Source organism: Canis lupus, chromosome 34 (assembly GCF_048164855.1).
Source record: "Canis lupus baileyi chromosome 34, mCanLup2.hap1, whole genome shotgun sequence".
NCBI classification, from domain to species: domain Eukaryota; kingdom Metazoa; phylum Chordata; class Mammalia; order Carnivora; family Canidae; genus Canis; species Canis lupus.
Genome location: NC_132871.1, coordinates 12,346,095 through 12,373,416, shown reverse-complemented (window position 1 = coordinate 12,373,416; position 27,322 = coordinate 12,346,095). Strand labels below are relative to the sequence as shown.

The window sequence follows — 27,322 nt, the reverse complement described above, 5'->3', positions numbered from 1 at the left end:
TACTAGATCATATGGTAGTTCTATTTTTAATTTTTTTTCTATTTTTAATTTTTAATTTTTTGAGGACCCTCCATACTGTTTTCCACAGTGGCTGCACCAGTTTGCATTCCCACCAACAGTGTAAGAGGGTTCCTTTTTCTCCATATCCTTGCCAACACTTGTTTCTTTTTTTGATTTTAGCCACTCTGACAGGTGAGGTGACATCTCATTGTGGTTTTGATTTGCATTTTTCCTGATAGTGAGTGATGTTGAGCATCTTTTCACGTGCCTGTTGACCATCTGTATGTCTTCTTTGGAGAAATGTCTGTTTGCATCTTCTGCCCATTTTTTAATTGGACTGATTTGTGTGTGTGTGTGTGTGTGTTGAGTTGTAGAAGTTCTTTATATATTTTGGATACTAACTCTTTTTCAATTATGTGATTTGCAAATATCTTCTCACCATTCAGTAGGTTGTCTTTTAATTTTCATGGTCAACCAAAAATCTTGTCCCAGAAACAATTATGTAATCTAGAATTTTGGAAGTTTAGTTCCTACTTGTGTAATTTGCCAAAAATTGATTCAATGGAGTGAATGTTTTCTCTCTTTAATTACTTCAGGCTTTATCACACCAATCATAGAAATTTCTCATCTCACCTTTTCCTGAAGAATGGTGATAACACTTCTGATCCTGAACTGTGTTCCAACCATCAGACATCACTTGACTACCTGTGTCCAGTGGTCTAAGGCAATTTAATATTTTACATCATATGAAAATTGAAGGGGCAAAAACTATAAGAGCTCTATTCTGCATAGCAAACATGTAAAATAATAGTTTTACATTTTTCTTGCTTTTACAAACTTACTGTCATTAATTGTTATTCTTAAAATGCCAAGCACACTTTACCTTATTTTTAAAATATTGAAGTTTAAATAAAAGCTAGTCATGAAATTTATCAGAACAAAGAAAAGAACTTACCATACTGAATATTAGCCTAAAAGGGGTAGTTTTTTCTTTTTAGGTAATCTCTACAACTAACCTGGGGCTTGAACTGACTACCCCGTGATCAAGAGACAAATGCCCTACCGACTGAGCCAGCCAGGCTAAAAGGGGTAGATTTTAACCAGAATTCTATCAGGTAATTTTCCCAGCTGTGACCCTGCATATTAAAAATTATGAAATGTGAAAAGGACTCTTGTCACATTTTTTATTAATAAAAAGTGCTTACTGAGTGAATAGTTGAGCAAGATCCTGTGCATATAGATCCCTATGCATAGATCATGAAGAATGGAACAATCTCAGGAGACCCATTTAAGAAAACCTTGAGGGGCGCCTGGGTGGCTTGGGTCATGATCTCAGGGTCCTGGGATCCACCCCTGCATTAGGCTCTCCACTCAGTGGAGAGTCTGTGTGTCTTTCTTCCCACTCCCTCCGCTTGTGCTCTTTCTTTCTCTCAAAAAATAAATAAAATCTTAAAGAGAGAGAGGACAAGCAGGAGGAGGGACAGAGGGAGAAGCAAGCAGACTCCCCGTGGAGCAGGGAGACCGATACAGGACTCAATCCCAAGACCCTGGGATCATGACCTGAGCCAAAGGTAGATGCTTTACCCACTGAGCCACCCAGGTGCCCTAAATAAAATATTAAACAAAACAAAACAAAACATGTAAACTTAGAAAACATAGAAAAGACCTCTATGATGGCTTCTGCATTTTTCAGTTTACTCAAAGAAAAGATGTTGCCAATGCAAGTTAAAATAGGCATTTTATTGAGAAACTTGCTTTGTCAGAGTAAAAGTTACAAATATTTTCATTTAATAAAATTAGCATATCCGTAATCCTAAAAACATCCCTTAAAGCCTTTGTTTATCTGAAACCTCAGATCATTCAGATCCAGGGTTTTCTCTTAGTGTTTTCTGTGGAAAAAGATGCTGCTTATTCCCTTCATGCAAATAACTGAACATGTGTAGTATGACTTGTTCACAAAACAAATTCTCCAGTTTGAGTTGCCTGCATGCATGTGAATTAATATCTGCATTTCTGTGACTATAAAAGTCTCCTGCTATAACAATGAAGCGTTTTGCTTACTCCTGAGCAATCTGAAAGTTATAATGTGGTCATGTAAAAAAAAAAAAGGTCTTGCAGCAAGACAGTTCTGCTGAAAAACATCCCCATTCCCTCATCATAACATGAAGTTGGTACAGGTTAATACTACACAATAAAGTGTAATTTGCTTGTTAAATACACTAGGCTTCCATGCAGGTTTTTAAAAAAATTATCTATTTGTTTCATTAAAAGGGCAATGATTTAACTTTATAAATCATTTTCTAAATGGCTTTTCCATGACACATTAAAAGTATGAGAAAAATAAATACTTAAAACATGTTTTAAATAAGTTAAACCAGCACTGACACCTAATAAAATTAAGTAGAGGTTCAAAGGTCATGTGAATAGATCTCTTTTTAATTTACTGAAGATAAAGCTTACATGAGGGCAACACTGAATAATTTTCAAGTTTATAGATTTTTATACATGGATACTTAAAAAGACTAAATTCTAGGTGTAAAAGTTGGATGTTAGGTTTAGAATTTTTTAATCAACTTGAACTATATAGTTTTTTTCTTTTTAACTGCAGGAAATTAATAGGGCTATGCTTCTGCACTGTGATGCTTTGTGCAAATACCAGAATTGATATATGACAATAATATTCTTGCTAAAATTTAAACAAAACTGCTGAAATTATTTTTAGTACAAAAGTTAAAATTATACTTCTGTTGAGGGATTTTGGAGATAATATTTATGGTGGTTCTTATTTGCCTCCTGTGGCACAGATTAGTACTTTGGCTAGAAAAGCAAGAAAAGATAAACTTTAAAAAAATATTGCCTCTAGTTTTTAATTACTATTTGTTAAGAAAACAGGAAAATAGAGTAAGAAGGTCTTTTATCAGAATCATTAAAATTCTTTTTCAGGAGGTGCTATCAATAAGTGCAAAGTTGTCATAATTTAAGGTCCATTTCCTGCTAGCAGTATACTTGCCAAATTTGGCAGTTTAAAGCAATATGTTGGATGTTGACTTTGAAATTATAGCAAACAGGTGCAGGGAGCAATGTCTTAAAATGTTGGCATAATTAGTTTATAGTAATTATTACATTTATTAGGACTTTACATTTTGACTTGGTTTTCTCTTTTTTCCTAAGTCAGTTTTCCTGTGTGTTTTCCATACACATGAAATCACAAAATGTTAGCATGGGGTAGGAACACATCTCATCAAATTTTACAGAAGAGGCAACTGATGCTCAGAGATGTTGTGATTTGCCCAAGGTCACTCAACTAATAAGAAACAGACCTGGGGCTAGAATATGGCCCAGGGTTGTCTCCTTCATCATTTAGGTCTTAGGGGATGGAGATGAATGCTCAATCTCTTTATATCTTTCCTGTGGGGGAGTGTTGGCATTAATAGCAGGAGGACTCTGCTCAGGACTCTTTTGAAGAAATCTATAAAACAAGTATTCATCCCGAAATTCATACTCATTGGTAATATGTTGGATGACTCCCCCTTGCACCAGTCTATCTCCATATATCACAGCTTCACCACGGTCAGAGGCAAGGCCGACTTCAATGAGCCAGTTCACCAGGTCACAGCCACAGAAAGTCCCAGTAGATGTCTTTGCACCACACCTGTATGTCAAAGGAATGATTCACCCATATGTTCTGTAAACCTGGTATGAGCACTGCATGATAGAGGACAAGCAAGGAAAAACAGGAGACAGGGAAACACAGCATGACAGTTAAAAGTGTGGCAGGAATGAAACTTTTCTGATATAAAGGGTCTGTTAAACTCACCTGACCCTAGAAAGATCCACCAGAAAAAAATAAAATATGCCAATAATGCTTGTGAAAACAGAAACATGTAAAAAAAAATGATGTAAGTGCATCTACAAAGAAGCATTCTTTTTATAGTAGCTGGCCTTTTATGCTCAGATCCATTCTGTAGACAGCTGGATATTATTTATTTTATATTATATTCATAGGTATAATAAGTAATTTAATTGTCTTAGGAACATTAAATAATATTTTTTACAAGCTCTTAGGAAGTAATTATTTTTACTAAACTACTCAAATTGAACATCATTATTTTCTGTTTCTCACAGTGCCCACAAATAGTCTTTCTTCTTGCCTTCAGCAGCAAAACAATCCTACTGATGTATTTGTCAAGAATTTGCTGCATTAGGAAGTAAGGAAAGAATAAGTGTGATCTGTCTTGCTACAAATCTAAGGTCTTTAAAATGTACTTTGATGATGAATCTATTTCTTGATAATTTAAAATTTAAAATCTGTCTTCCTAATGCAAATGTGGGGTTCCTCACATATCAACAAATAAACAAAGGGAAGAGAAATGTAAAAGAACCAATTACATGAAGTCTGTACATTTTCATACAAATATGTAAGAGACAACATGAATCTGTCCACAAGCATTAGTCAAGCTGTAACACCTGAAGTGCTTGACAACAGGAAAACAGCGGATGAAAATCAAGATGAAATGAGAAATAGGCGACAAAAATTTTAGAACATTTAACCACCAATGAATACAGCATTTCATATAAAAATTAGAAAAGAGGTTAATATACATGAAAAATCTTCTCAAGTACATAAATCAATATATTTTAACATCAGTGTTTTGCTTAGTAATAAGATGTCTTAATTTATGTTTTGCAACTACAAACTCTATCACTTTGAACAGAAAGCCTGAATGAACATTACAACCTATGTCTGATCCTTCTTCCTGCTTGTTGATTTTTAATTTATGGCCCAACACCTTATATCCCAGACACCAATTGAATAATATTGCTTCCTGCTGACTGACCAGGCAGCTGCAATCACAGCCCATGGGACTGTGCCGAGTGGCAGAGAATGTGCCGCCATATAGGATGCAGAGCACCACTGCCAGCCAGCGCCCGTTCAGCCATCCAGGACTGAGGCCCACTGGCAGCCCTGCAGAGCGCAAGAGCCATGCTTCTGACAGCAGGTGATCACAGGGGGCCTTTCTTAATTTCAAAAAACAATTGTAAATTGTTGAAACTATCCATAGATGGAACTTTGGCTCTTTAAGGGTAAGAAGCTTTCCTTCATAGTTTACCAGAACCTGAGCTGGGCCTATTATGTAGGTTTTGCCATCTGATTCAAGGACAGGTTATCTAATTTTAAAGAAGAGGAAAACTAAGGTTTAGAGAATTGAACTGCCCCAATGTCATGTAGCTAATATGTGGCAAACTCAGGGGCTGGCTCCTAGTTTCGGTGCCCAACCAGTGAGTCCCCTTTCCACTAGCTGTTCCAGGCTACCTTTTGGTTATAATAAAATATACTGGCATAAAATGTGTAAATATATCATCCTAAATGGTAATCTTCATAAATTTTCAAATCTGCAGTTATAGACATAAAAGTATTTGGTTTTTTTAATGTTTTTTTTCCCTCTTTTATGACAACCAAACATCATGGCACTGATTCATTCATTTCCTGCTGCATGTTCTGTATCTTGAGAATTAGAAGAATAAATATGATGTCATAGACTGAAGATTAGGACTTGAAAGGGAAAATAAGCAGCAGAAGTAATTAAAAGACAGAAATTTCATTTCATTTTCTTGACAATGTAATTAATAATATGAAATAATGTACCGCTAGGAGACAGGAGAATAGAAAGCCACCCTAAATCCAGTGTCTCTCATAGTTTTGTGATGGCCAACATAAAGTGAATGTTAATATTTTACTACATTTTGGTTCATTCTAAATTAGTTTTCACATTTTATATGGACATTGGAAGTTATATAACATTTAGAAAGTGTAAAAATCTTATATATGTTATTTCTTAAACTATAAAGCTATTTTAACTTTTACATGTAAAAGTGCTACTGAAAATAACAACCATGCAGTTAGTTACAACCACATTACTCAGCCTGTTACAAACCAAAATTAATATCTAAAATATAATTATCTGGAAATTGTACTTACCTTCTTTCCTTGACAATGTTTCGGATACAGAGGTCACGGTGATAATGGATAAACTGTTGACAGGTCATTTTTATTTCCTCAGGAACAGGAGAACCCCTGTTTTCTGCTGTCTCTTTATTATTCCATAGGAATTCAAGTCTAAAAATCAAAATTTATGGATACCACTTTTAAGGAAAGGAAAACACGGAGAGAAAACCCCTTCTTGCCTATTACCCCCATCAACATGTGTTTTCCAAAGCTACCATCTACAACATCCAGATATTTTTAATCTCGAAAGCAAAGACATAACCTGCCCTTGGTTTCCTGGTCCAAGCAGGTAGGGTGGGGGTAAGGTGAGGTGGGGTAGGAGATTTGAACATTTTATAAACCTTCCTGACATATTTGATCCATTTCAGTTTCTGCCAACAAATGAAGTTCTTTTCTTGTTCTACATTCTACTGTTTTAAGTTGCAAAAATAACTCACAGAGATCAAGTATTTTATTTAATCATTTTCCAATTTCAGTACCACAGAGACCAATACTGGGATCTGGAATACAGCAGAATTCTGTTTCTTCCAGCTCAGACAATAGATGTGTTGACTATTTTATCTGATCAACATTATGAAGCTGATAACTAAGTTTAGTGACTTTCCTATTACACTTTTCCCCCTTAATGAAGTGATTATGACCCAGCAAGTATATCTTTATAATGTGATGATGTTGATGACAAAAAAGAAGAAGGAGGAGAAAGAAGAGTGACCAAATACTGGGCACTTTTTATATACCTGGTTCGATAAGTTCCATTAGCATTTCTCATTTCTACTAATTTTGACTTTGAAAACAAATGAGGATATACAAATATTTGTGCCCCCCTTCCTGCCACTCCCAAGTTGGAGAATTCTCACTTCATTTTTATATTCACACTATCATTATTATTATAAAGAAATTCCTAATCTGAATCCAAAGAAACTCTTTACCAAGCATATAAAAAACAAAAATTTAGAAAGGAGAGAACTTGAGTTTTCTATAAATTGTCAGTTTGATAGAGAAATCCTACTGTCAAGGGAGAACCTATATTGTCAAATATAGGCCTTTGGGGGCACACCATCTACTATTTCCATTTCTAAATACACTTTCAGGGTCATTTTGCTTTATGTAGTTAATGGGATAGATAGAAGTCTGCATCCATCAATTTTTGTTAAAATGCAAATGACAATGTTGAATTTTTAAGAGTTCTTCCAATATTTTCTCTGCAATTATTTACAACAAATATGTGAATCAACATATAACCTTTCTGTAGTGTTTAGTTTAAGCTTTCTGTGGTCTCCTAGCAGTTACTAAAGGTTTAAAAATATCAGTATCTTACTAGAATGGCTAGAATGGCCTTGACATTATTGCCTTGACAGATATAGATTTATTTCAAAACTAAATTTACCTTCTTTTGAAAGGCAGAATGATTAAATGTTTGTCCAATCCAAAGATGCCAAAGGAAATAAATCCCTATGGAAGAAGAAAAGTTGCAGTTATGAATTCAACACTAGAATGTTAAGACTGCGAGATTATGGAAGCCACCATATTTAGTAAACCCATAGTGATTAGAACAATATTTTAAATGGAACACACAAAGCAGACCTTCTAAAAGTTTAGTGCCTGGAGGCAATATGATATTTGGCTGCCTTTTTCCAGTCACCTATTCTACTAATTATGTTGGATAACTGGTTTAAACCAGTATTGAGCGACCACATCTGCATGTTAGCTTATTGAAGAAAAATGAAAATATTTATGACCTTTGTCTTTTTTTCCCTTTTAAAAAAGATGTTACCTTCTATTGTACTTAAGTATTTATTATTTTTCTGTTAACACTTCAGAAATTATAGAATTATATAGTATCTGATTATAATGAAGTAACTGAACAAACTTTATGTGAGATGAAATTGGATAGGTGCTTAGGGAAAGGGTTTGAAGGATTTAGGGGTGATGAAGCAAACTGGCATCAGAAGTCACCCAGAGATTGGGACAACTGGGACAGCTTGGGGGGGCAGGAGGTTGGGAACTGCCATTTGTCAGGCTCAATGGGAAAAGGATCTAAATGCAGGTTGGTGGGAAGTGGGATGGGCAACGTAATATATTGCATGAAGGATCTACCTTTCTTCACCCAAACTAGAAACAACCAAAAAGGAATGATCTTACTATAATACCTATATGGGATGTGGTTGTGGGGGAGGATTTTATTTCTCTCTCTCTCTCTCTCTTGAAATATTTAGGGCATTAGTCATGGGGCATCATTTCAAATGCAACATTCCTGGCATGAGCTTCTTTGTGAAGCTTTCTCAGTCCCAGTCTTGAGGTGACTCAGCCTGGAGTGTCTTTCCTGAATACAAAATGCTGAGTCAGACTATGAGTTTTCAACCTAGTATTTTATACAGAATCACAAACTGAGGTGGGCATCAAGTAGCTTTGGGATACTCAAGTCTACCTGTAATAATAGGTCACTTCTCTATCTGGACATAGTCATTTTGCTCCCACAATAATGGTAAAACAAACTGGAAATAGTTCAAGAAATTAATGTTAGGGTACAATGTGTAGGAGTGTTTACTGTTAAATATTAACTGACTCAATTATTAAAACCAGTGATTTCAAACACAGTATTTTTTTCAACCTGATACTTAATCTGGGGACTAATATTCCCTAATTAAAAAGTAAAGATTGCAAACAAAATCATAATTTGAACTTTACACAGAAAAATATCTTCCCAATACATAAAACATCACTTATCCTTAAATATCCATTTTAATAGTGACATTAAAACAACAGCACCTATTCTATTAGATTTTCATGGAATTTTAGTTTCTAATTTTTAAACATGAGAATGATAACGTCTACTTTGTAAGTATTCTTGCAATGTTTAAGTAAGATGACTAATGTAAAATGCTTAATAATGGCTGGCATATAATAGGAGGCCCTCAAGGTATGGTAACTTCAATCCTTGGCCAAAATTTATTTATCTACCACATGATTTTCTAAAAATGATTTAAGTACCTGTTGTCCAAGAAACACTGAAATGAAATGATGTTCAATTTAAGTGACTAAACCAAAGGCTCAGAGAAGGTAGGTCTTTTTCCCAAAGTGACTTCTTAAGACTATCACAAAGTTTAAAAAGAAGCGGGAACATCTTGTCCCTGCTTAAATAATCACTCTTTATTTTAAAACCAAAGCAAAAAACGACTTGGTATTTCTGACTGAAACACTCCGTGTGCATTCTGATGACTTGAGCCAACAGGGAGACCAACAGCTGTCAGCTGTCACGCTAGCAGCTGGCAAACCAACTAAACCCTTTTGATTCAAAAGAAAACAACAAGATCCGCACAGCTACCCCCCCAAACAGCCCATCCAGGAAAATAAAAAAGCTCTCAAAATTCCCAGGAAATAAATACCTGGCCAAAGTTAAACACAGCACAGAAAAACTGTAACTCGACATAGAGTCTTCCAGGTTCTTGGTTGAATAGCCACCATAAACAACTGGAAAGATTCTGGGAAGGAAGGTGAAAATAGTGTTTTAAAATGAAGCTAGCTAAATCATTTCTCTCTACCCAGAACACAGTACAATAACTTATCTGCTTAATAATTAGGCAGAAAAAGACTAAAAGGAAAAACACCGAGAGAATATGGAGGCTTTGTCTTTTGAACAAGAGGTTTCAACCTCTCCTTTTGACAGATGTCATTCAAACAGCAATTAATTTGATCAGACTTGAAGCAAGAAGACATGCGCCATAATACAGAAGCTTACATAATACATCAGGACTGCCGACTAGCCTAAGACAGGACTGATTTTAAAATTAGTTCTACACAATGAAAACAATCACATCACTAAGCAGCAGTTCTTGGCAGCATTTCTTACTTTTTGATTTTTGTTCTTAAATAGCAGTTAAAATGGTGCTGGTTGATAGTATTCTATGTAACGAGCATCCCCATGTAAAAAAGTTCCTTTATAGGTTATTTGGCCTATCTCCCATCTCTAGGCAAGTTACACCTGAACCATCTCAAAGAATTATATAATAATAACTGATAATTCACAAAAGAGGACATAAAACTAATTTTAAAAAAACCCCGTAATCAGGGAAATGCATTGGAAAAATAAAGTGCTATATTTCACTTATAAAATTATCAAATTTTGGGCAGCCCTGTTGGCACAGCGGTTTAGCTCTGCCTGCAGTCCGGGGTGTGATCCTGGAGACTTGGGATCGAGTCCCATATCGGGCTCCCTGCATGGAGCCTGCTTCTCCCTCTGCCTGTGTCTCTGCCTCTCTTTCTCTCTCTCTCTGTGTCTCTCATGAATAAATAAATCTTTTCAAAAAAATAAATTAAATAAAATCATCAAATTTTAAAATTTATAATGTTCAGTGCTGGTGAGAGTACTTTTACAAACCTATACTACTCCTTCAGAAAACAATTTAGTAGAATGCATCCAAAGGCACAGAAATATTTATACTCTTTGATCCAGATTTCCCAACTTTGAGAATCTATCATATGGAAATATTGCATGGAGATGTTTATTTAAGCATTTTGAAAAACTAGGAATAATCATCCATTAGAAAGTGGTTGAGTAAATTATAATGTATCTCCTCTATAGTTTATTGAGGAGCCATTTAAAGTAACAGTTATGAACGACTATGTAGCAAGCAACACGAAAATGGATGACATAAGTGACAAAACAGGGTATCAATCTGTATGACAATTAGAACCATGAAAAATGTATTTAAAATAGAAGGCAGCAATTTTATAACTATCTATTGTATGAAGTGGTTGTGTTATTTTCAAAATGAAAAATTCTTTTTAAAAGTGTATTTATCTGGGATCCCTGGGTGGCGCAGCGGTTTGGCGCCTGCCTTTGGCCCAGGGCGCGATCCTGGAGATCCGGGATCGAATCCCACGTCGGGCTCCCGGTGCATGGAGCCTGCTTCTCCCTCTGCCTGTGTCTCTGCCTCTCTCTCTCTCACTGTGTGCCTATCATAAATAAATAAAAATTTTAAAAAAAAGTGTATTTATCTGAGGAATATCTTCTGTGAGACCACGTGGGCATTTATCTACCAAGGTCAGTCACAGAAGGAATACGTTTGAATAAGCGGCTCTGCGCATGGTGTGGAGATACCTGGTCTTACCAAATTCTAGGTTCAGAAAATAGAGCAAGTAAGTGACTCTAAGCAAAATAGGCTATTGGGGCAGCTAGGCAACAGAGTGCTGTGAATTCTTCATTCCCTCTTCTCTTTTTAAATATTTAACTTATTTATTCATGAGACACACAGAGAGGAAGGCAGAGACATAGGTAGAGGGAGAAGCAGGATGTGGGACTCCATCCAGAACCCTGAGGTCACGACCCGAACCAAAGGCAGAAGCTCAATCACTGAGCCACCCAGGTGTCCCTCTTCATTCCCTTTTCTCCTCAGAACAGCTCAAGATCAGGATTCAGGTTGGCCTAGTTGCCACCCCCCACCCCCACCCCGGAAGCAGCAACCAAGTTTCTCCCAGATGCTTGAATCAAATCTTTGCCAAACATTTAAGGAAATGGCCCTAAAACAAAAATCAGAAGAAACATTTACAGCAAACAGGCCAATAATGAGAAGTAAACACAGCAACACATGTCGAGTCAGTTGCTGGTCTCCACTCTGTAGATACTGTTCCTCTTCCTGGACTAACATGCAGCTCTGGGAGTTACAGCGACTCACACAATGATCATCTATAAGACAGTAAGTACAACAATTTGTAATCAGAGCTTTTTATTTGAATGCATTTTAAATTTATAATGACTTTCTAAGCAAAACCAGCACATATGCACATTCAGCTCAGCATCAGTATATTATTTTAGATGAAATCTGAGGAAGGCTCCTTCCTGTGGTCTCACAAGAGTTCTACTTGTCAAGTGTTTTCATCTGAAAAAATACAAGTAGGATGCAATAGTTCCCTTCTACACTATTCAATATATATATATATATTTTTTTTTAAGACCGTGTTTACTATATATGCTTATAGAATTTTTCCACACCAAGATATACACAAATACTTTTTATTAAAGTAGGATCATATTACAGAGACAATTTGGCAGTCTTTTTTTTTTTTTTTTTTTAACTTACCAACACTGGGTACTTCCCTCATGCCATTAGCTGTTATTATAGCCATTAACTATATATTACAAATATATATATCTTAATTTCTTTTTTATTTTTATTATTATTTTTTAAGATTTTATTTATTTATTCACGAGAGATACAGGGAGAGAGAGAGGCAGAGACACAGGCAGAGGGAGAAGCAGGCTCCATGCAGGGAGCCCGACATGGGACTCGATCCCGGGTCTCCAGGATCAGGCCCTGGGCTGAAGGCGGTGCTAAACCACTGAGCCACCCGGGCTGCCCTTAATTTCTTTTTTAAAAACTAAATTAATATCTCATGTTTCATCTATAACAAATCTACATACTGGTCACAGATACCCCAGTTTGGCCAACTGTAACACAAATTTACTACTCCCCGCTGCCTTTCATTAAAGAGTTTAAAATCTGCCTTAGAAAAGGCCTTCAAGGGCAGCCTGGGTGGCTCAGTGGTTTAGCGCCACCTTTGGTCCAGGGCCCGATCCTGGAGTCCTGGGATTGAGTCCCATGTCGGGCTCCCTGCATGGAGCCTGCTTCTCCCTCTGCCTGTGTCTCTGCCTGTCTCTCTCTGTGTCTCATGAATAAATAAATAAAATCTTAAAAAAAAAAAAAAAAAGACCTTCAAGAAATCAAATAAAAGCTATTATACACCATTCTGTTCACACGCAGAACCAAGTCCAAATCACAGGTATGAATGAGCCTTCTCTGGCCTGGAGTAGATGGGAGGGGCCTCTCCCGAGAAACCTTCATTCTCCCGCCTCAGCTCCACAACATATATAGCCTCAAAAGCAGGGGGCAAACATTTTTTACCAAATGGATGTCTAGTTTAACGTACAGTCTGACTTTAAAAAGTAAAAGATGAAAATTACAATTTTATAGGTCTCAGCCCTTAAGGTAACAATAAAAGTTTGTATTTCTGAGAGTTGCTTTCCAGAAAAGGACATATGCTGTCATTAACCATGGTGTAACATGACGGCTAACGGCATGGGGGGTGTGCAGTGCTGCTAAGTGAAAAGAAAGCAGGCTGCCAAACTGTCTCTGTAGTGTGATCCTACCTCAATAAAAATTATTTGTATATATTTTGGTGTAGAAAAGTTCAATGAGTACATGTATAATAAATCCAGCCTTAAAAAACTGTGTACAGATATTACAAAAATGGATAAAAATACATCTTATTATCTTTCATTTGCCTTTTTCACACATTGCATATTGATGTTGCCTTTGTGCTGTGCCAGTGTTTTGAGGATGAGGAATTAATTATATTGCTAAATTCTAAAAATTCTCACTTATTCATGGTTTGATTCCCTTCAGCCTGTCTTTATTTTAGGCTTAGGAATGACACTAAGTTATGTGAGTAAATGAAGTCCATATACAATGGCTTTCTTTGTATATGGATTTCATCTTCATAATTTTTGCAAAATAGGATCAGAAAATCTAAGAAGCTCCTATAGAAGAATTTTCAGAAATCAGCATTGCTCATTAAGAAAATGACAGATAAGAAAAGCATAACATAATTTTCAGAGAAAAAAATATTAAATTACATATTGAATTTGTCGACAGACTTTCCTGTTAGGTGCACTGTGTAGGGAGAAAACATAAGGAGGAAATCCTTGGGAATTTTGATGTAAAGAAACATTAGTTCAGGACAGTGGCATACAAAAAGTGAAAGGCAGTTTAACTGAATGCCAAATGGGGTTTCCCAGCAGAAAGTCAGTGAAGGCCCAACATCTGATATATTTTCACTTCTTTCTACAGAAATGTGAATTCCACTATTCAAGATTCATTCTTAGCAGATAGCAGCCAAATATAAACCCTGTTTGACTGATAACACCACTACTACTGCAACTGCATGTTTAATGAGCATTTACTACGTATTCCCCACACTGTGCTAAGTGATTTGCATACTTCGTTTTCATAATCCTCACATTTCGTATATAAAAATGAAATGCCTTGGCAACAATACAGTTGACATATGCTTTATCATGAAGATGACTTTCAGGGGTTTCCCTTTCTAACCTGATTACAAATGAGCATAATCAACTAAAGTACATTGCAATTTCATATAAGTGTGTTCAGTTGTTTTAAATAATTTGAGTTCCACTGGTGTGTGCATGAGGATGGTCTGAGATGGCGACGCAGGAAGACCCTGAACTCATCTCCCTCAGACACACCAAACCCACCACTATATATGGAATCACTCCCACCTAAAAAGAACTGAAAACTGGCTGAACAGCTTCCTCCACAACAACGGGAAAAATGGCCACATGGAGCCAGGTAGGAAAGGCAGAAATGCCGTCCCACCACAAAGCTCACTCTGGGCGCAGTGACACACGATAGGGAAGGATCTGACAGGCCTAGAACTCTCTGGGGAGTGAGGGGCTTGTGCTCCACATCAGGCACCCAAGCCTTGGGACCTGCACCAGACAGATGAGGCCCCAAAAAAGTCTGGCTTTGGAAACATGGGGCTTACGTCCAGGGGACCCCAGGGCTATGGGGATCTGAGATACTCCTTTTGAGGGCTCATGTGTGGACTCACCCGTCTGGGGAAGCAGCAAAAAGGCAGGCAGCAGTTTGAGAGGTGACTGGATTATATGTGAAGGAGATTCAAGTGCTAATCTTAAAGATTCACTGGACTTTTCCTTGCAGGGGGAGCTGCTGGAGAGTGCCAATTGTTGCACTCTCCCTCTCCCTTGCTGGGGCAGGCAGGTGTATGCAAATGTAACAGGGCTAAAACCAAGGCATGTCCATCCCAGAAAGCTCTTCTCCAGCCTTGCTAAAATTGCAGGTGTGCCCTGCCCCGAATGCTCTTTCACTGGACAGGCATGCCCCACACCCAACACTCTTCTCACAACCTTGCTAAAGCTGGTGGGTGAACTCAGTCCACATGGAGGACACTCTACTGCCTGGTTCTGGTGGCCGAGGAGGCTTGGGCTTCTGGGCTCCACTGTCTGTAACAACTGGGAAGATAGTTCTGGACAGGATACCATACCCTGGGCAATACACAGATAGCAAACTGAAGTATACGCCCAGGGTGCCCATGAAAATGACCCATTTAATTGTCCAGGAGCTTTAACCTGAGGGATGAGCTGCAGGCTTTCCCCACCTCTACAGGCTACAGAAGCACTCTCAGAGGATGCAGGCAGGGAGGCACCAACTGTGCGCACCCCACCCCAACCCGGGCCTTGTTGCAGCTCACTGGTATCTTCCAGAAAGGATCGTTTACACTTGTCTGAAGCCCCGATTCTTGGCAATTGTCACCCAGGGGATACCTTCAGATCTCCTGGCCTAGAGGTCAGCAGGGTCTAGGACCACGGTCCAGCAGGATTGTATATATTTATGTACTTTAAAAGCTGCTGCCTGAGGATCTGGCTTCCCAGTCAGCCTGAATCTAGGTCCCTCCCTTTGGATGGGCCCTAACACACTCCCAAAAACTGGAACTATCAAGAAAAAAATCAGGCTACTTAGATAATCACAAAGGGTCTAGAGACAACCAAGAGCTAGGGCAAGGCGGTTATCAGAGAAGGGGGGAGGGGGAGGGTGAAAAGAGTAAAGGGGGTCAATTGTATGGTCACGGATGGCAACTAGACTTATTGTGGTGATCATTGTGTAATGTTTACAAATATTGAATTTTTATGTTATATACCTTACACTAATATAATGTCACGTACCAATTCTAGGTCAAATAAACAGATAACCTGAAATTCAGACCACAAATGTAATTCAGTCTCTTACCCTATATGTCAAAGGTTATTACTTTCAACGTTTTTTCTTGTTTTATATGAAGGAATATATTTAAAATATATAAATTCAAAATATAATTAAGCACCAATTGGTTCTGGCCCTGGGGGAAATGATTGGGGGAAAAGTCTCAGCTGCTAAAATAAGAAAAAAACCTAAAAGAATGGTGTTTGAGGCAAACTTCTCAGAATTACCACATGGGTTAAATCTATTGGAAAATATGTGTTTAATAGTACCAATTACTCTATTTTATTATTATTATCATTATTATTATTTTAAGTAGGCTCCATGTCCAGTATGGAGCCCAACTCAGGGTTTGAACTCATAACCCTGACACTAATACTCGAGCTGAGATCAAGAGTCAGATATTTAACTGAGCCACCCAGGTTCCCTGAACTTTATTTTTTATTTTTTATTTTTTTTTAACTTTAGTTTTTAAAAGGAGTACTCTATGCACAATTGTTATCTTAGTAGCACTTTTCCCTATCTTATTTGAGAATACATAAGCACTGCAGCTTCAATGAAATCCTAAGCTGAACTCTTTTAAGGTATAAGGAGAGGAATCTTCTGTTCCTCTGGCCCATCCTCATAGCCTGGAGGCACTTACTTTTCTCAAATGAAGGAGTCACAAGCCCACTGGTGCTTGTGTTTGCTACTGGCTCGGTGGATTGGCAGTGTAATCCGCCATTTCCCATGGAGCAGGAGCAGCAACCTATATAAATGAAACAACATAGGAGATTAAGGCCCAACCACAACAAAACAGACAACTTCAAGAGATGCCAAACAAAACAACCTCAAACCAAACCAAACAACCAACCCACTCATACACACACACAAATTTCCCATGCTGTCACAATGGGAATGTTTTTACATGATGCCTATTGAGAAGATTTTACATGTGTTTACACGGAAGCTAACATTTAAAGAGCAGCAGACAAAGGACCGGCTCCTTTATGTATTGTCTCCTCATTGCATGAGACAAGGAAGAGTGTTTTTATTCATGCTAGTTACCACTGTGCTTTGAGAACTAAGAATTTGAACACTTTCTTCAAATATGGGTTTTATTTCATCACTCCTTAAAAACATGCATTAATGCTCTATTGTTTACTGTAGTTAATTCAAACTCCTTGGCCTGAACTCGAAAGCTCTCAAGGACTTGGCTCCTCTCTCCCTATCCAACCACCCCAACTATCCAACAAGGCCTCTCTCTTCTTTCAGGACAATTCTTTAGTGTCCTCCACGAATCCCATGCCTCTTTGGGTCTGCAGACTTAGTTAGACATGCGTGGGATTCCCACTCTTGTTAATTCTTTGAAATCCTTGCTTCCTTTTTGTTCAGCCCAAGACTTGCCTCTTTCAAGAAAGTGTTTCTTGCTAGTCTAGAAAATGCAGTACAGAAAATTCTATTCTTTTGTCTTTTCAAATATATACTGCTAAAAATCTCTCTCTGCTTTTATAGGTAGATTGGTTTACAGAAGTCGCACTGAGACATCTGCTATAAAGCTGCAGTTATTCCTCTACATAGTCAGAGAATGCATTCAGTGTCCTTTAAACATTTCACACATATAAGACATGATACTCCTCGACATGGATTCTGGTTGCTTTTTTTTTTTTTTTTTGACATGGACTCTAATAGAATAATAACTTCAGTGATAAACTGTATTGAAATTTAATATGCTACAGAGAAAGGAATAATGCCTAGGCTGAAACTTTCATTGATAATATGATTTAAATCTTCAGCAGTGTTCTTAACAGAAAAAGATTTCAAAGTATAAAAATTATAACCTATAATAAGCTATTACAAGTGTCTTACTAAATTTAAGATAATGACACCATCTCAAGGTTAAAATGGAACCACAGAATGATAGAAAAGAAAATACAGAGATCATCTGGCTCAGCCCACCTATCTTCAGAAACTTGGAAGACTTAATTCAGCTAAGATGAAATTGTTCAGAAAACAGATATGAAGCCAGCGCATTCCGATGACATACATACAGGGCATGCATGCGAATACACACACACACATGATTACAGCCACCATGAGAAGTGCTATGGCAGTTTTTATCTTCTAACATAAGAGGGATAAATAACTAGCCTGTTAGCTTTTTCTTCTATAAATAAACTTTTGATCTCATATTAAAATAGGTTAATTTCAAAAAAAAAAATAGGTTAATTTCCCTTTCAATCATAATTCCATACTTATAACATGCACAAGTCATGGGTCTCTGACAAATGTGTAGCAAGGGATAGAGGTGAGTCAACTATTTTGGAAAGAGATTTGGGGAGGCCAGGCTGGACATCAAATGTGTTACATGTTAACACTACTAGTGAAGCAGAAGAGAGCAGGATTTGAGGAAGGAGAATAACCACACAGATCTTCCCCCCTAGCAACATGGGTCAGTAGGGATATAAACAAGTACTTTGCTATGGCAATTTGCAGGGTAGCTTCCAGGCATCTGCCCATCCATTTAACAAATATTACTGAACACTGAAAATAAGACTGATGTGGGGCACCTGGGTGGCTCAGTGGTTGAGCAACTGCCTTCGGCTCAGGTTGTGACCCTGGGGTCCTGGTCCTGGGATCCAGACCCACATCGGGCTTCCCACAGGGAGCCTGCTTCTCCCTCTGCCTATATCTCTGCCTCTCTCTGTGTCTCTCATGAATACATAAATAAAATCTTTAAAAAATAAAAAAATAAAATAAAAGCAATTATAAAACAGTGAGATGTGAGGAGAGGAAAACAGAAACACTGCAGAGGATTTCCTGTGGAACCAAGCAATAGCTGTCCTTTGGCTCTTTATTTATTTACATTACAGGACAAGCTAGTTTTCCTGTTGGAGATAATGATGGCTGAGTTTAAAGAACATCAATGGTGCACTTTATTTGTTATTTTTAAAATACAGATAGAAGAGTGCCTGGGTGGCTCAGTCAGTTGAGCAACCGGCTCTATTTCAGCTCAGGTCATGATCTCAGGGTTGTGAGATCGAGCTCCATGCCAGGCTCAGTGCTCAGGGAGGAGTCTGCTTGAGATTCTTTCCCTCTCCCTGCACAACTCCCCTCCCCCATGTGCTTGCTTTCTCACACTGTCTCTCTCAAAATAAATAAATCTTTAAAAATAAAATACAGGTAGCGGTGGCAGCACGAGGCTCTGGGCTTAAGACACTTTGTGTTCCCCACACACATTATCAGGCCTTCTGTTGCCAGTTCTAAAACACTCGTGGGGGACGAAGACACAAAGAGCCAGCCAGAGTGGTAGTCTACAGGATCCTTTATAGGATCATTCTAGGTGTCCACAGGGGAAGTGAGGAGGAAGAGGGTGCTGGGCAGGATCAGAAAAGTACTCCAGACTTAGGGAAAGCAACTTTTAAAATTTTAGTGAAAACATCATAAGTAACATGCTTGAATCTCCATTTTAAAAGGGAAAATGTTGGGGCAGCCCGGTGGCTCAGCGGTTTAGCACCGCCTTCAGTCCAGGGCGTGATCCTGGAGACCTGGGATCGAGTCCCACATCAGGCTCCCTGCATGGAGCCTGCTTCTCCCTCTGCCTGTGTCTCTGCCTATCTCTCTCTCTCTCTTTCTCTCTGTGTCTCTCATGAATAAGTAAATAAAATCTTTAAAAAAATAAAAAAAAATAAAAGGGAAAATGTTGAAGAGGGCTCAAAAGAATGAATTTCTGAATGCTGAAAAATGAAAAATGAGCGAGGACCATTAATAATATGAACTAAAGGAGTCCTGACAGAAGCAGGGATGGGATGGTCTAAGTCAGGAGTTGGCAACCTACAGTCCTATGTGGTAGGACCCTATTGTCCCATGAGGTAAGGATCATCAGCGTCAGATATGGAAACTGAGGCACAGGGAACTTGCTCAAATCACGGAACAGTAAGCAGTAAGTAAGTAACTCCAAATCAAGGAGTCAGGATCTGAATCCAGGAAGTCAGGCTCCAGTCTCCACTTTTAGCCACTGTGCTCTATACTTCCAGGCTGGGATGAAGGAAGGGAGGGTGTGAGGAGGAAGCAATATGAAATGGTAAGATTTGTGGGATCTTCTTCTTTTTAAGACAAAGATAGTTAAACTTTTCAAAACTTTCTCTTTTTTTAAAATCATTTACTTCTTACTGATATTTACAATTAACAGTTTTGAGATAGTCATCCCTCTTCTCCACAAAGTCTCTGAACAAAACAGGCATAGACTTCCTGGCACAATGTTTTCGGTCCATGAAATCTCCACATCTACCAGTGAATCCAAAATGCACACTCTATTGTTGAGTTCCCTTCCTGAATTGAAGCCAATCCCACAACAATTGTTAACACTTTTTAACCAACTTACTAGTTAGGAACATATTTGCACTTACAGGATTGGCAAACATTTTCTGTAAAGGACCAGATGAGGCTTTGCAGGCCCCCGGGTCTCTGGTGAATGACTTAACCCTACCAACATAGTCTGAAAGCAGCCAGACACAATACGTAAATGTATGAGCCCAAGTGGGTTCGAATGAAACATCATGAAAATCAAAATTTAAAGTTCATATAACTTCCAAATGTCACAAAATATTTTTTTAGAAATTTTTCTTCAAGGCTTTAAAAATGTACAAACTAGTCTTAGCTCTGGGGCCATATAAGAGCAGGTGGTGGCTCAGATTTGGCCTGTAGACTATAGTTTGTCGATTCCTGACTATTAATTCTGCCAAAACAGGCCTTCAGCTCACTTGGTTGATGGTGCTCACCTGAGACAATATTGTCAGATTAGCATGTGTTTGAAGTGCCTTCTTTCCCTACAAAGGGACGTCCTTCAGTTGTCACTTTCTCCTAAACTCTCAGGTCCAAAGCCATTTTAGGATTTAACATAAGATTATTCACATAAGATTATTCTCACCAAAGATTTATGAAGTCGACTCTAAAGAAGAACTTGCAAGCTCTTTCTATTACTATTATTCAAGCCCCTCACTTGACAAATACACGTGATATTCAAGATAGTTCAAGGAAATTCCCCGAAGCCAAACATTTACAAGACATGCTATACAGGCATGTAAGAGTTTCTTTATATGTAAGGATCATACTTGTTTCTGGGATAGAACTTGTAAAAGGTTCCGGTTCATTTACTGGCACTGAACTCTCCTCAAAAGCGGCGTTCCCAGGCTCTGCTGCTTTGTCATTCTGAGACTGGTCGAAACCTTCATAACGTCCTGCTTGGGTGGTGCGGTTCATACACATGAGTGAGATGCCAGCTATCACAATGCTGCAGAACAGGGTGACTGCTGTGATGATCATCTGCCAACATCGCAAAAAGACATTAGGCCACTTTTCACAATCCCAGGTCGATAATCTTAGTAGAGTAGCTTAAGGGAACTGCTGTTTGGTGGGAAATGCATTATCTCCACAGCTATAAATGCTCCCGAACCGTGGTTCTCAAGAAAGAGTAAGAGTATGAAAGGCATGTAAGTTACTTGAAGAGAAATCAGGATTTGCTTGGAATCATACGACTTCTAGATGCTTCTTTCACTATACACCAATGTCATTGGTTTCCTCTAATAAGGAGTCTGAAGGACTGCTTACAGACCTTTTTTATTTCAAAGTTTTTCCTTGCTTTAATATGCAGTTCAACCATACTCCAACTAGAGACTCTGCAATGGTAATAATATTAAACATAAATAATTCTGGCTAATACTAATTGAGTACTAACATATGCCAGCACCAGTCGAAGTCTTTTATATGTATAATCTTATTTATTCTCATGACAACCCAATAACATTCAAAATTATAAAACAGAAAAAAGAGGATAAGAAATAAAAAAAATCTTTTGAAGGTTTTTTTTTTTTTAAACACACATGTTTGGGTCCTACCCCTAGAGAATTCTGATCAGCTGATATACTACAGCTTCTTAAGCACACTTTTCCCCAGATACTTACTATTCTGAAATTTATATTTATAATAGGATTGAAAGTCAAGAACATGGCTTTTATTATTACTGCTAACTCATTAAATATCTTTAAATTAATCGCTCTTCCGGTAGAGGAAACATAATTCATAAGTTTTCCCTCCTGTATTATTTCTTTACTCACTTATTGGGTTTAAGAAGACCCGATAAGTCTCAAGCATTTGGAAATCCTCAGCTAAAAATGAATATAGACCTATAAAATCTTTACCACATTTTGAGGTGTGACTTAAAGTGATATAGGATCACCAGTGGGATATGCAATAAATTGGAACAGATTTTTTTTTTTTGGAACAGATTTTTAAATCTGTTCTTCTAATGTAAGTATAGCAGAACCTAGGAACAAACTAAAGAGAGATGTTCCCACGAACTGAACTGTCAATAAACTCTTCTTACCTGCTCCTTTCCATAAAAGAAAGCTGAGTCAATGCTATCTCCATTATGTTTTCCAGTTATCAGAAGAACACCAACAAGGAGAGCAGGAATTCTGTAATAAGGTTTAGAGAGAGAAAAAGAGGATGAATAGTAACTGAATATATGGAAAACATGTAAGCAAACAGAAAACTATCAACTTACCCCCAGCCAGATATGATGATGATTCCAACAGGAATTTGTACACTCTCTCTCTTTTTCAAAAGAAACAAAGAAATTGCCAGAAGGCCTAGGAACAAGAGATAGATATTGAAATGATTCTCGATGTTGATCAGACCTCATAGAACTTTAACCATGCTTATTTCAATGGTAGTCTATGGTTTGGGCCCTAGAATTTACTCTTTCCAAATAAATGCTGTCCCCAATATTTTGAAGCCAGTTTGACTCAAAGTCATTCATGTTTTCCCTCCTGTATTATTTCTTTACTCATATATCTCCTTGTTTTATACATGAGGATGTCTTCAAAGGCCCAAATCAGTTTATTCTTTGGTCTGATATGTTAGGAATCTAAGTATATTTGTTAAAAAAAAAAAAATCCAACTGGATACAGAGCAAGTCTCAAAAATAAGAACATCCTCATTTGCTGGTGCTAAGAAAGTATAGGCAATTCTTACCCAGGTTTAATTTTTGGAAAATGCCTCAAGTCTAAATGACAGAACTTAATACAAATATAATGTGAACTTCACACAGATATTTAGATATTTAAAAACTTTTGAGGGCTTCTTATACCTTAAACCCAATTATTTATACAAGTAATATCTTATTTAATAAATTCTACAGAGTTACAGAATCTTAGAACTTCAGAGTTGGAAGGAATCACTTTTAAATTAACACCTTCATTTAATAGATATGGAAACAAGGGTTTGCCCAAGTCACATAGCCAGCAGAGGGCAGAGCAGGACTACAAACCCAACCTGATTCAAGGTAAGTCCAACTCTCTCAGTGTTTCTAAGACTCAGAACCATGGCTCCCTCGGGTTCTTGAGACCTATTCTGCAGGATCTGGAAATCTCTGTGAGAAATCTTAAGTCTATTGGTACATTTTCAATGATAATCATCTAGATGCCTATCTTATAACCAAAGCACAGTCTCATGATCTCAGAGCTAACATTTGGTTTTACATTAAGTTTGAGCCAAGTGAGGGCCAAATGATATCATAACACACTGTCCACGTGAAGGTTCTGTGGTAGTTTGAAGAGAGAAAAGCAGTGAGATGAACCAGGTCCTAAGCCCACACCTGAAAGTAAAGGCAAACCAGGCAAAAAAAAAAAAAAAAAAAAAAAAAAAAAATCCTAACCAGAGAAAGGAGTTCCATTTTACATTTCAAGGTTGTGATTCAGATTACGTCAGGTCAGTGAACGTTGCTAATCAGAATTACTGAGTTTGTAATTGGGACTCTCATCTGTGAATCTGCTTCGGTTTTAAAGTTGTGTATTAGCTGTATATGAGGAATTCATACCCAGACCTAGGATTGGACAGATTAAGTAACACTGTGCTAGAATAATACAAATCAACACCAAGGCTCTTGAAGATTGTTTTTCGTTGCAGGGAACCCACACCTTACTCAAGTTCAAGAGGCACTTAACTACCACTGCTCCTTCCTAAATATATTTTGTGCACTCTATAGTTGTAGGTTTTCAAAGTGCCAGGGAAACAAGGTACACAACGGTGTGCCAATTGTTCCAGTAGTGTGGGCACTCTTTAAAGTTCTTGCTTTATGAAAAGACTGACAGACAAATAGGCCCAGGCTAGCCCTGGATCTCTCTTGGGTTGCAGATGGAAGCGGTGAGACTTCCTGCCTGAATCAGTTAAACTCTTTCAGCTGCATTTAACACACTTGAAAAATAAAGGATGTAAACTACACCAGTGTTTCCGAAGTGTAGAGACTATAGGTGGTATAAGGGTGTTTATTTTAACATATGCGTGAAAAACTAGCACACGAACCCTGGGATTTTATTAATATAAGGCTCGATTTATTAAAATTTAAAAAGTGAGTAAATTTCTGGGGAAAAATTTTTTAAAAAAGTACAAGTGGTACACAGATACGGCAAAAATTGTGAAGACCGTATGCGAACGAGCGAAACTAAAAATGGCTGAATAGGATGATTTAAAATGACACTGTAAGTCTAAAATTCTGTTTCAGCATAATAAGCTCAAGGTTAAAGGGTACCTTCATTGGGATCCAGGAATTCAGAACAAGGTCTCTGGATAGATTTTGGCATGTGTGCATAAGGAGGATTTCAGGGATCCTTGGGGATTTTTGATACACTGATCTACTGGCTGCTCTCCTATTCATATGATCAATTTAGCCTTGATAAGCCTAAGTATTAGAGATCAAGTTATCCATGTGTATTTGGAAATAAAAGTCTTTAAGCTCTTTTACTTGACATCTCATGAGAACTCTTATGCTATGCAAGATGTGTCACCAGCTAGATCCCAAGACCTTTGTTATTTACTGCTCATCTGCTTGTACCCACAGATCTTTGTCCCACATTTTCCCTTAAGTTCTTCTTCCCAACTTAACTCAGACAAAGGACCAGGGATAACATTGCCTGATGCAAACCAAAACTACCCCTCAAGCAACAGAGGAAGAGCTTTGTGGCCCAGGCCACCCACACCAGTTTGAGCAAAATCCCCGACTTGCATGCACCCGTGCAGAAAGACTACGGAGTGACCTCTGGGGTGACCTACTTTTACCTTTACCTCATTCTAACACTAAAATCTCCACCCAAGGAGGAGCACAAGCCTCATTTACAGGGCATACAATGCATGTACAGCCACATATCCTTAAGGAGCATGCGTGACCTTATGTCCGCCTCTACATATGATGACAAGGCTTCCCTATCTAAATATTCACCCTAACCCTAGACAAAAGGAACCCATTCACCCTTGCTTGGGGAGTCACAGCTTTGGAAGCTATTCCCTGTGGTCTCCTTATTTGCTGCAAATAAAGTTTCCTTTGTGCGACAACTCACCTGGTGGTTTCTATCTGTGACTCACCAAGGAGCCAACTCAACGTTGGTTTGGTTACAGATGTACTGCCTTTAAAAAGCACACACCTTCTCCTGTTAGCACTGAATTTTTCATTCTATTATTCCTCCCCACATTGTTGCTTCACCTCAAAAGGCTATTGACTTAGATGGGCCCTGCTTTTGATCTCGAAGGCATGAAATCAAAGGCCTGTCCCTCGAAGCCATTTCCTGACACCTGCCTCCCAAAAGTGGCTATCACCAGCCCTACCATGCTACAATTTCCTTTTATGTGCCATTTTATAGGTTCACGTTTGTGGTCTGAATACAAAACAGCCACACAGATTGTTTGGCAAACATACCAGAATGTATGCCTCCAAATAAATATTATACTTCAAAATGACAATAAGCTAAAATATTTGAGTATCTTTTTTTGGAGCCAGTTGAAACGAGAAATAGTTTCTTACTGGGTACTCTTGTATTTCCATTCCCTTGTAGTCCTTACTTTTCTTGTTCTTGTGTAATCATTTCCCCTCTGTTTAATAATACAGTTTCAGTTGTTGACTGCCTACTGTGTACCAGGCATAAATCCCCTTATCTCATTTAGCTCTCAAAGTAACTGAAAGGTGTGATAATCCTGTCTCATGGATGAGGAAACTGAGATTTCAAAAGCTAAACTGTTTGCTGACAGCAGAGTCAGAATTTTTCACTCAGTTCAGTTGGATTCTCATAGTGAGCTCTGGGACATATCTCCCACTTCTCTCCCATTCTCTCCCTCCTTTCTCGACTTGCTTCTAGTACCAAATATCTTGGTGTTTCCAAAAGGGAGCTGTGCTGACTGTGGCCAAGAGCCAAAGATCCTGAGGAAAAAGACCATGTGACTGGAAACCCCAAACCCAGGCAGAAATAGAGTACTATTTCTCTATATCATGGAAACAGAACTTGACTTTGCAGACTGCCTATGGTAGTGAGCGTAAGAGCCTGAGAGAATGTGTTAGTCCTGGATTGCCAGATTTCAAATAGCTTCTAATGATAGAAGACCTAAATTTCCAATAATTATCCATCTTACCTGTCCACAGGTAGGTACTATAGAGGGAGCTGTACAATAGAACAAACACCAGAATTTGTCCAACAAAATTTTTTTCTTTAACGAAATTCCATATCATCATTCCAGCACAGACAATAGACTAAAGAAAAAATTACAAAGTCAGTCATTCATGTGAGTCAGACAAATGTTTGATTTGCAGCAAATTTATTATAATTATTCTTCTTAAAAGATTGCTGAATGATTATCATGCTAGTTATACTAAACGTTCAAGTTTTATGATAAAAGCCCTTCTTATAGTCTTTAACAGTATACATATTCAATTGAAACAAACATTCTAAATATTAACCTTATATTTAGTAATGGTTTACATGAAAAATGCTAAACCTCTTTCCATCATAAACTGAGACTTGCAAAGATTTGACTAGAAGAATAAGATTGTGAGAGTTCAATTTTTAAGGACTTAATTGTTTCTATTAAAAAATGCAAAGTGATCACTGAACGACATTATTAGTTCAAGCCCTACTGTGGTATATAATAAGTTAGGCATAAATTCATTGTAATCAAGCTGTGATTGATTGCATTTCATAAAAAATACTTTCAAACTTATAACTGGAAAAACCCAGGAAAATAATTTTCCCCTCTATAGTAGAACAGTCAATGAAAAAAGCATAGTTCTAAGTATCTGTAGGTTTACTAACCTGAGCGATGAGTAAATTAGTTGTGAGCATATGTGGGAGCTGTTTATATTTCTTACTCAAAAGAAGAATAGCCAGAGACCAGATCTTAAAGACAAAAGGTTCAAAAGTTATTCAGGTTTCTTAACTTTTATAGCTACTTATCAAATAACTCATTGATTAGCTTCTTTAAAGGATTCTCTTTATCTTGGCTCAGAAAGAAATTCCAATATTTTACTTAATGTTAATCTGCCTAGTTCCCAACAGAATATTAAGGTAAATTACTATATCCAAAGTAAAATAAATAGCATGGAGATGCAGTAACATGGATGGACCTAGGAGGTATTATGCTAAGTGAAATAGAGAGAGAAACACAAATACTCTATGATTTCACTTCTGTGTGCAAATAAACCAACAAAACAAAACAGAAA

At 37.7% G+C, this 27,322-nt stretch overlaps 1 protein-coding gene across 3 annotated transcripts in view; it reads right to left on the bottom strand.

Moving 5' to 3' along the window:
• Window positions 1–1,719: 1,719 nt before the first annotated feature.
• Window positions 1,720–27,322, bottom strand: part of GPR155 (G protein-coupled receptor 155) — a 43,523-nt gene continuing 17,920 nt past the window's right edge. For 2 of the 3 annotated variants that reach the window (XM_072810982.1, XM_072810983.1), the window contains exons 6-16: window positions 26,916–26,999; window positions 26,239–26,356; window positions 22,346–22,430; window positions 22,166–22,256; window positions 20,895–21,105; window positions 16,445–16,549; window positions 11,557–11,693; window positions 9,394–9,489; window positions 7,395–7,459; window positions 5,981–6,118; window positions 1,720–3,652 (exon numbers count right to left, since the gene is read on the bottom strand). In XM_072810982.1, coding sequence (XP_072667083.1) covers window positions 3,361–3,652; window positions 5,981–6,118; window positions 7,395–7,459; window positions 9,394–9,489; window positions 11,557–11,693; window positions 16,445–16,549; window positions 20,895–21,105; window positions 22,166–22,256; window positions 22,346–22,430; window positions 26,239–26,356; window positions 26,916–26,999 — 1,422 coding nt within the window. In that variant the 3' untranslated portion in view covers window positions 1,720–3,360. Of the gene's footprint in view, window positions 3,706–5,980; window positions 6,119–7,394; window positions 7,460–9,393; window positions 9,490–11,556; window positions 11,694–16,444; window positions 16,550–20,894; window positions 21,106–22,165; window positions 22,257–22,345; window positions 22,431–26,238; window positions 26,357–26,915; window positions 27,000–27,322 lie in introns of all 3 variants that reach the window. The other variant, XM_072810984.1, reaches the window with a different exon arrangement.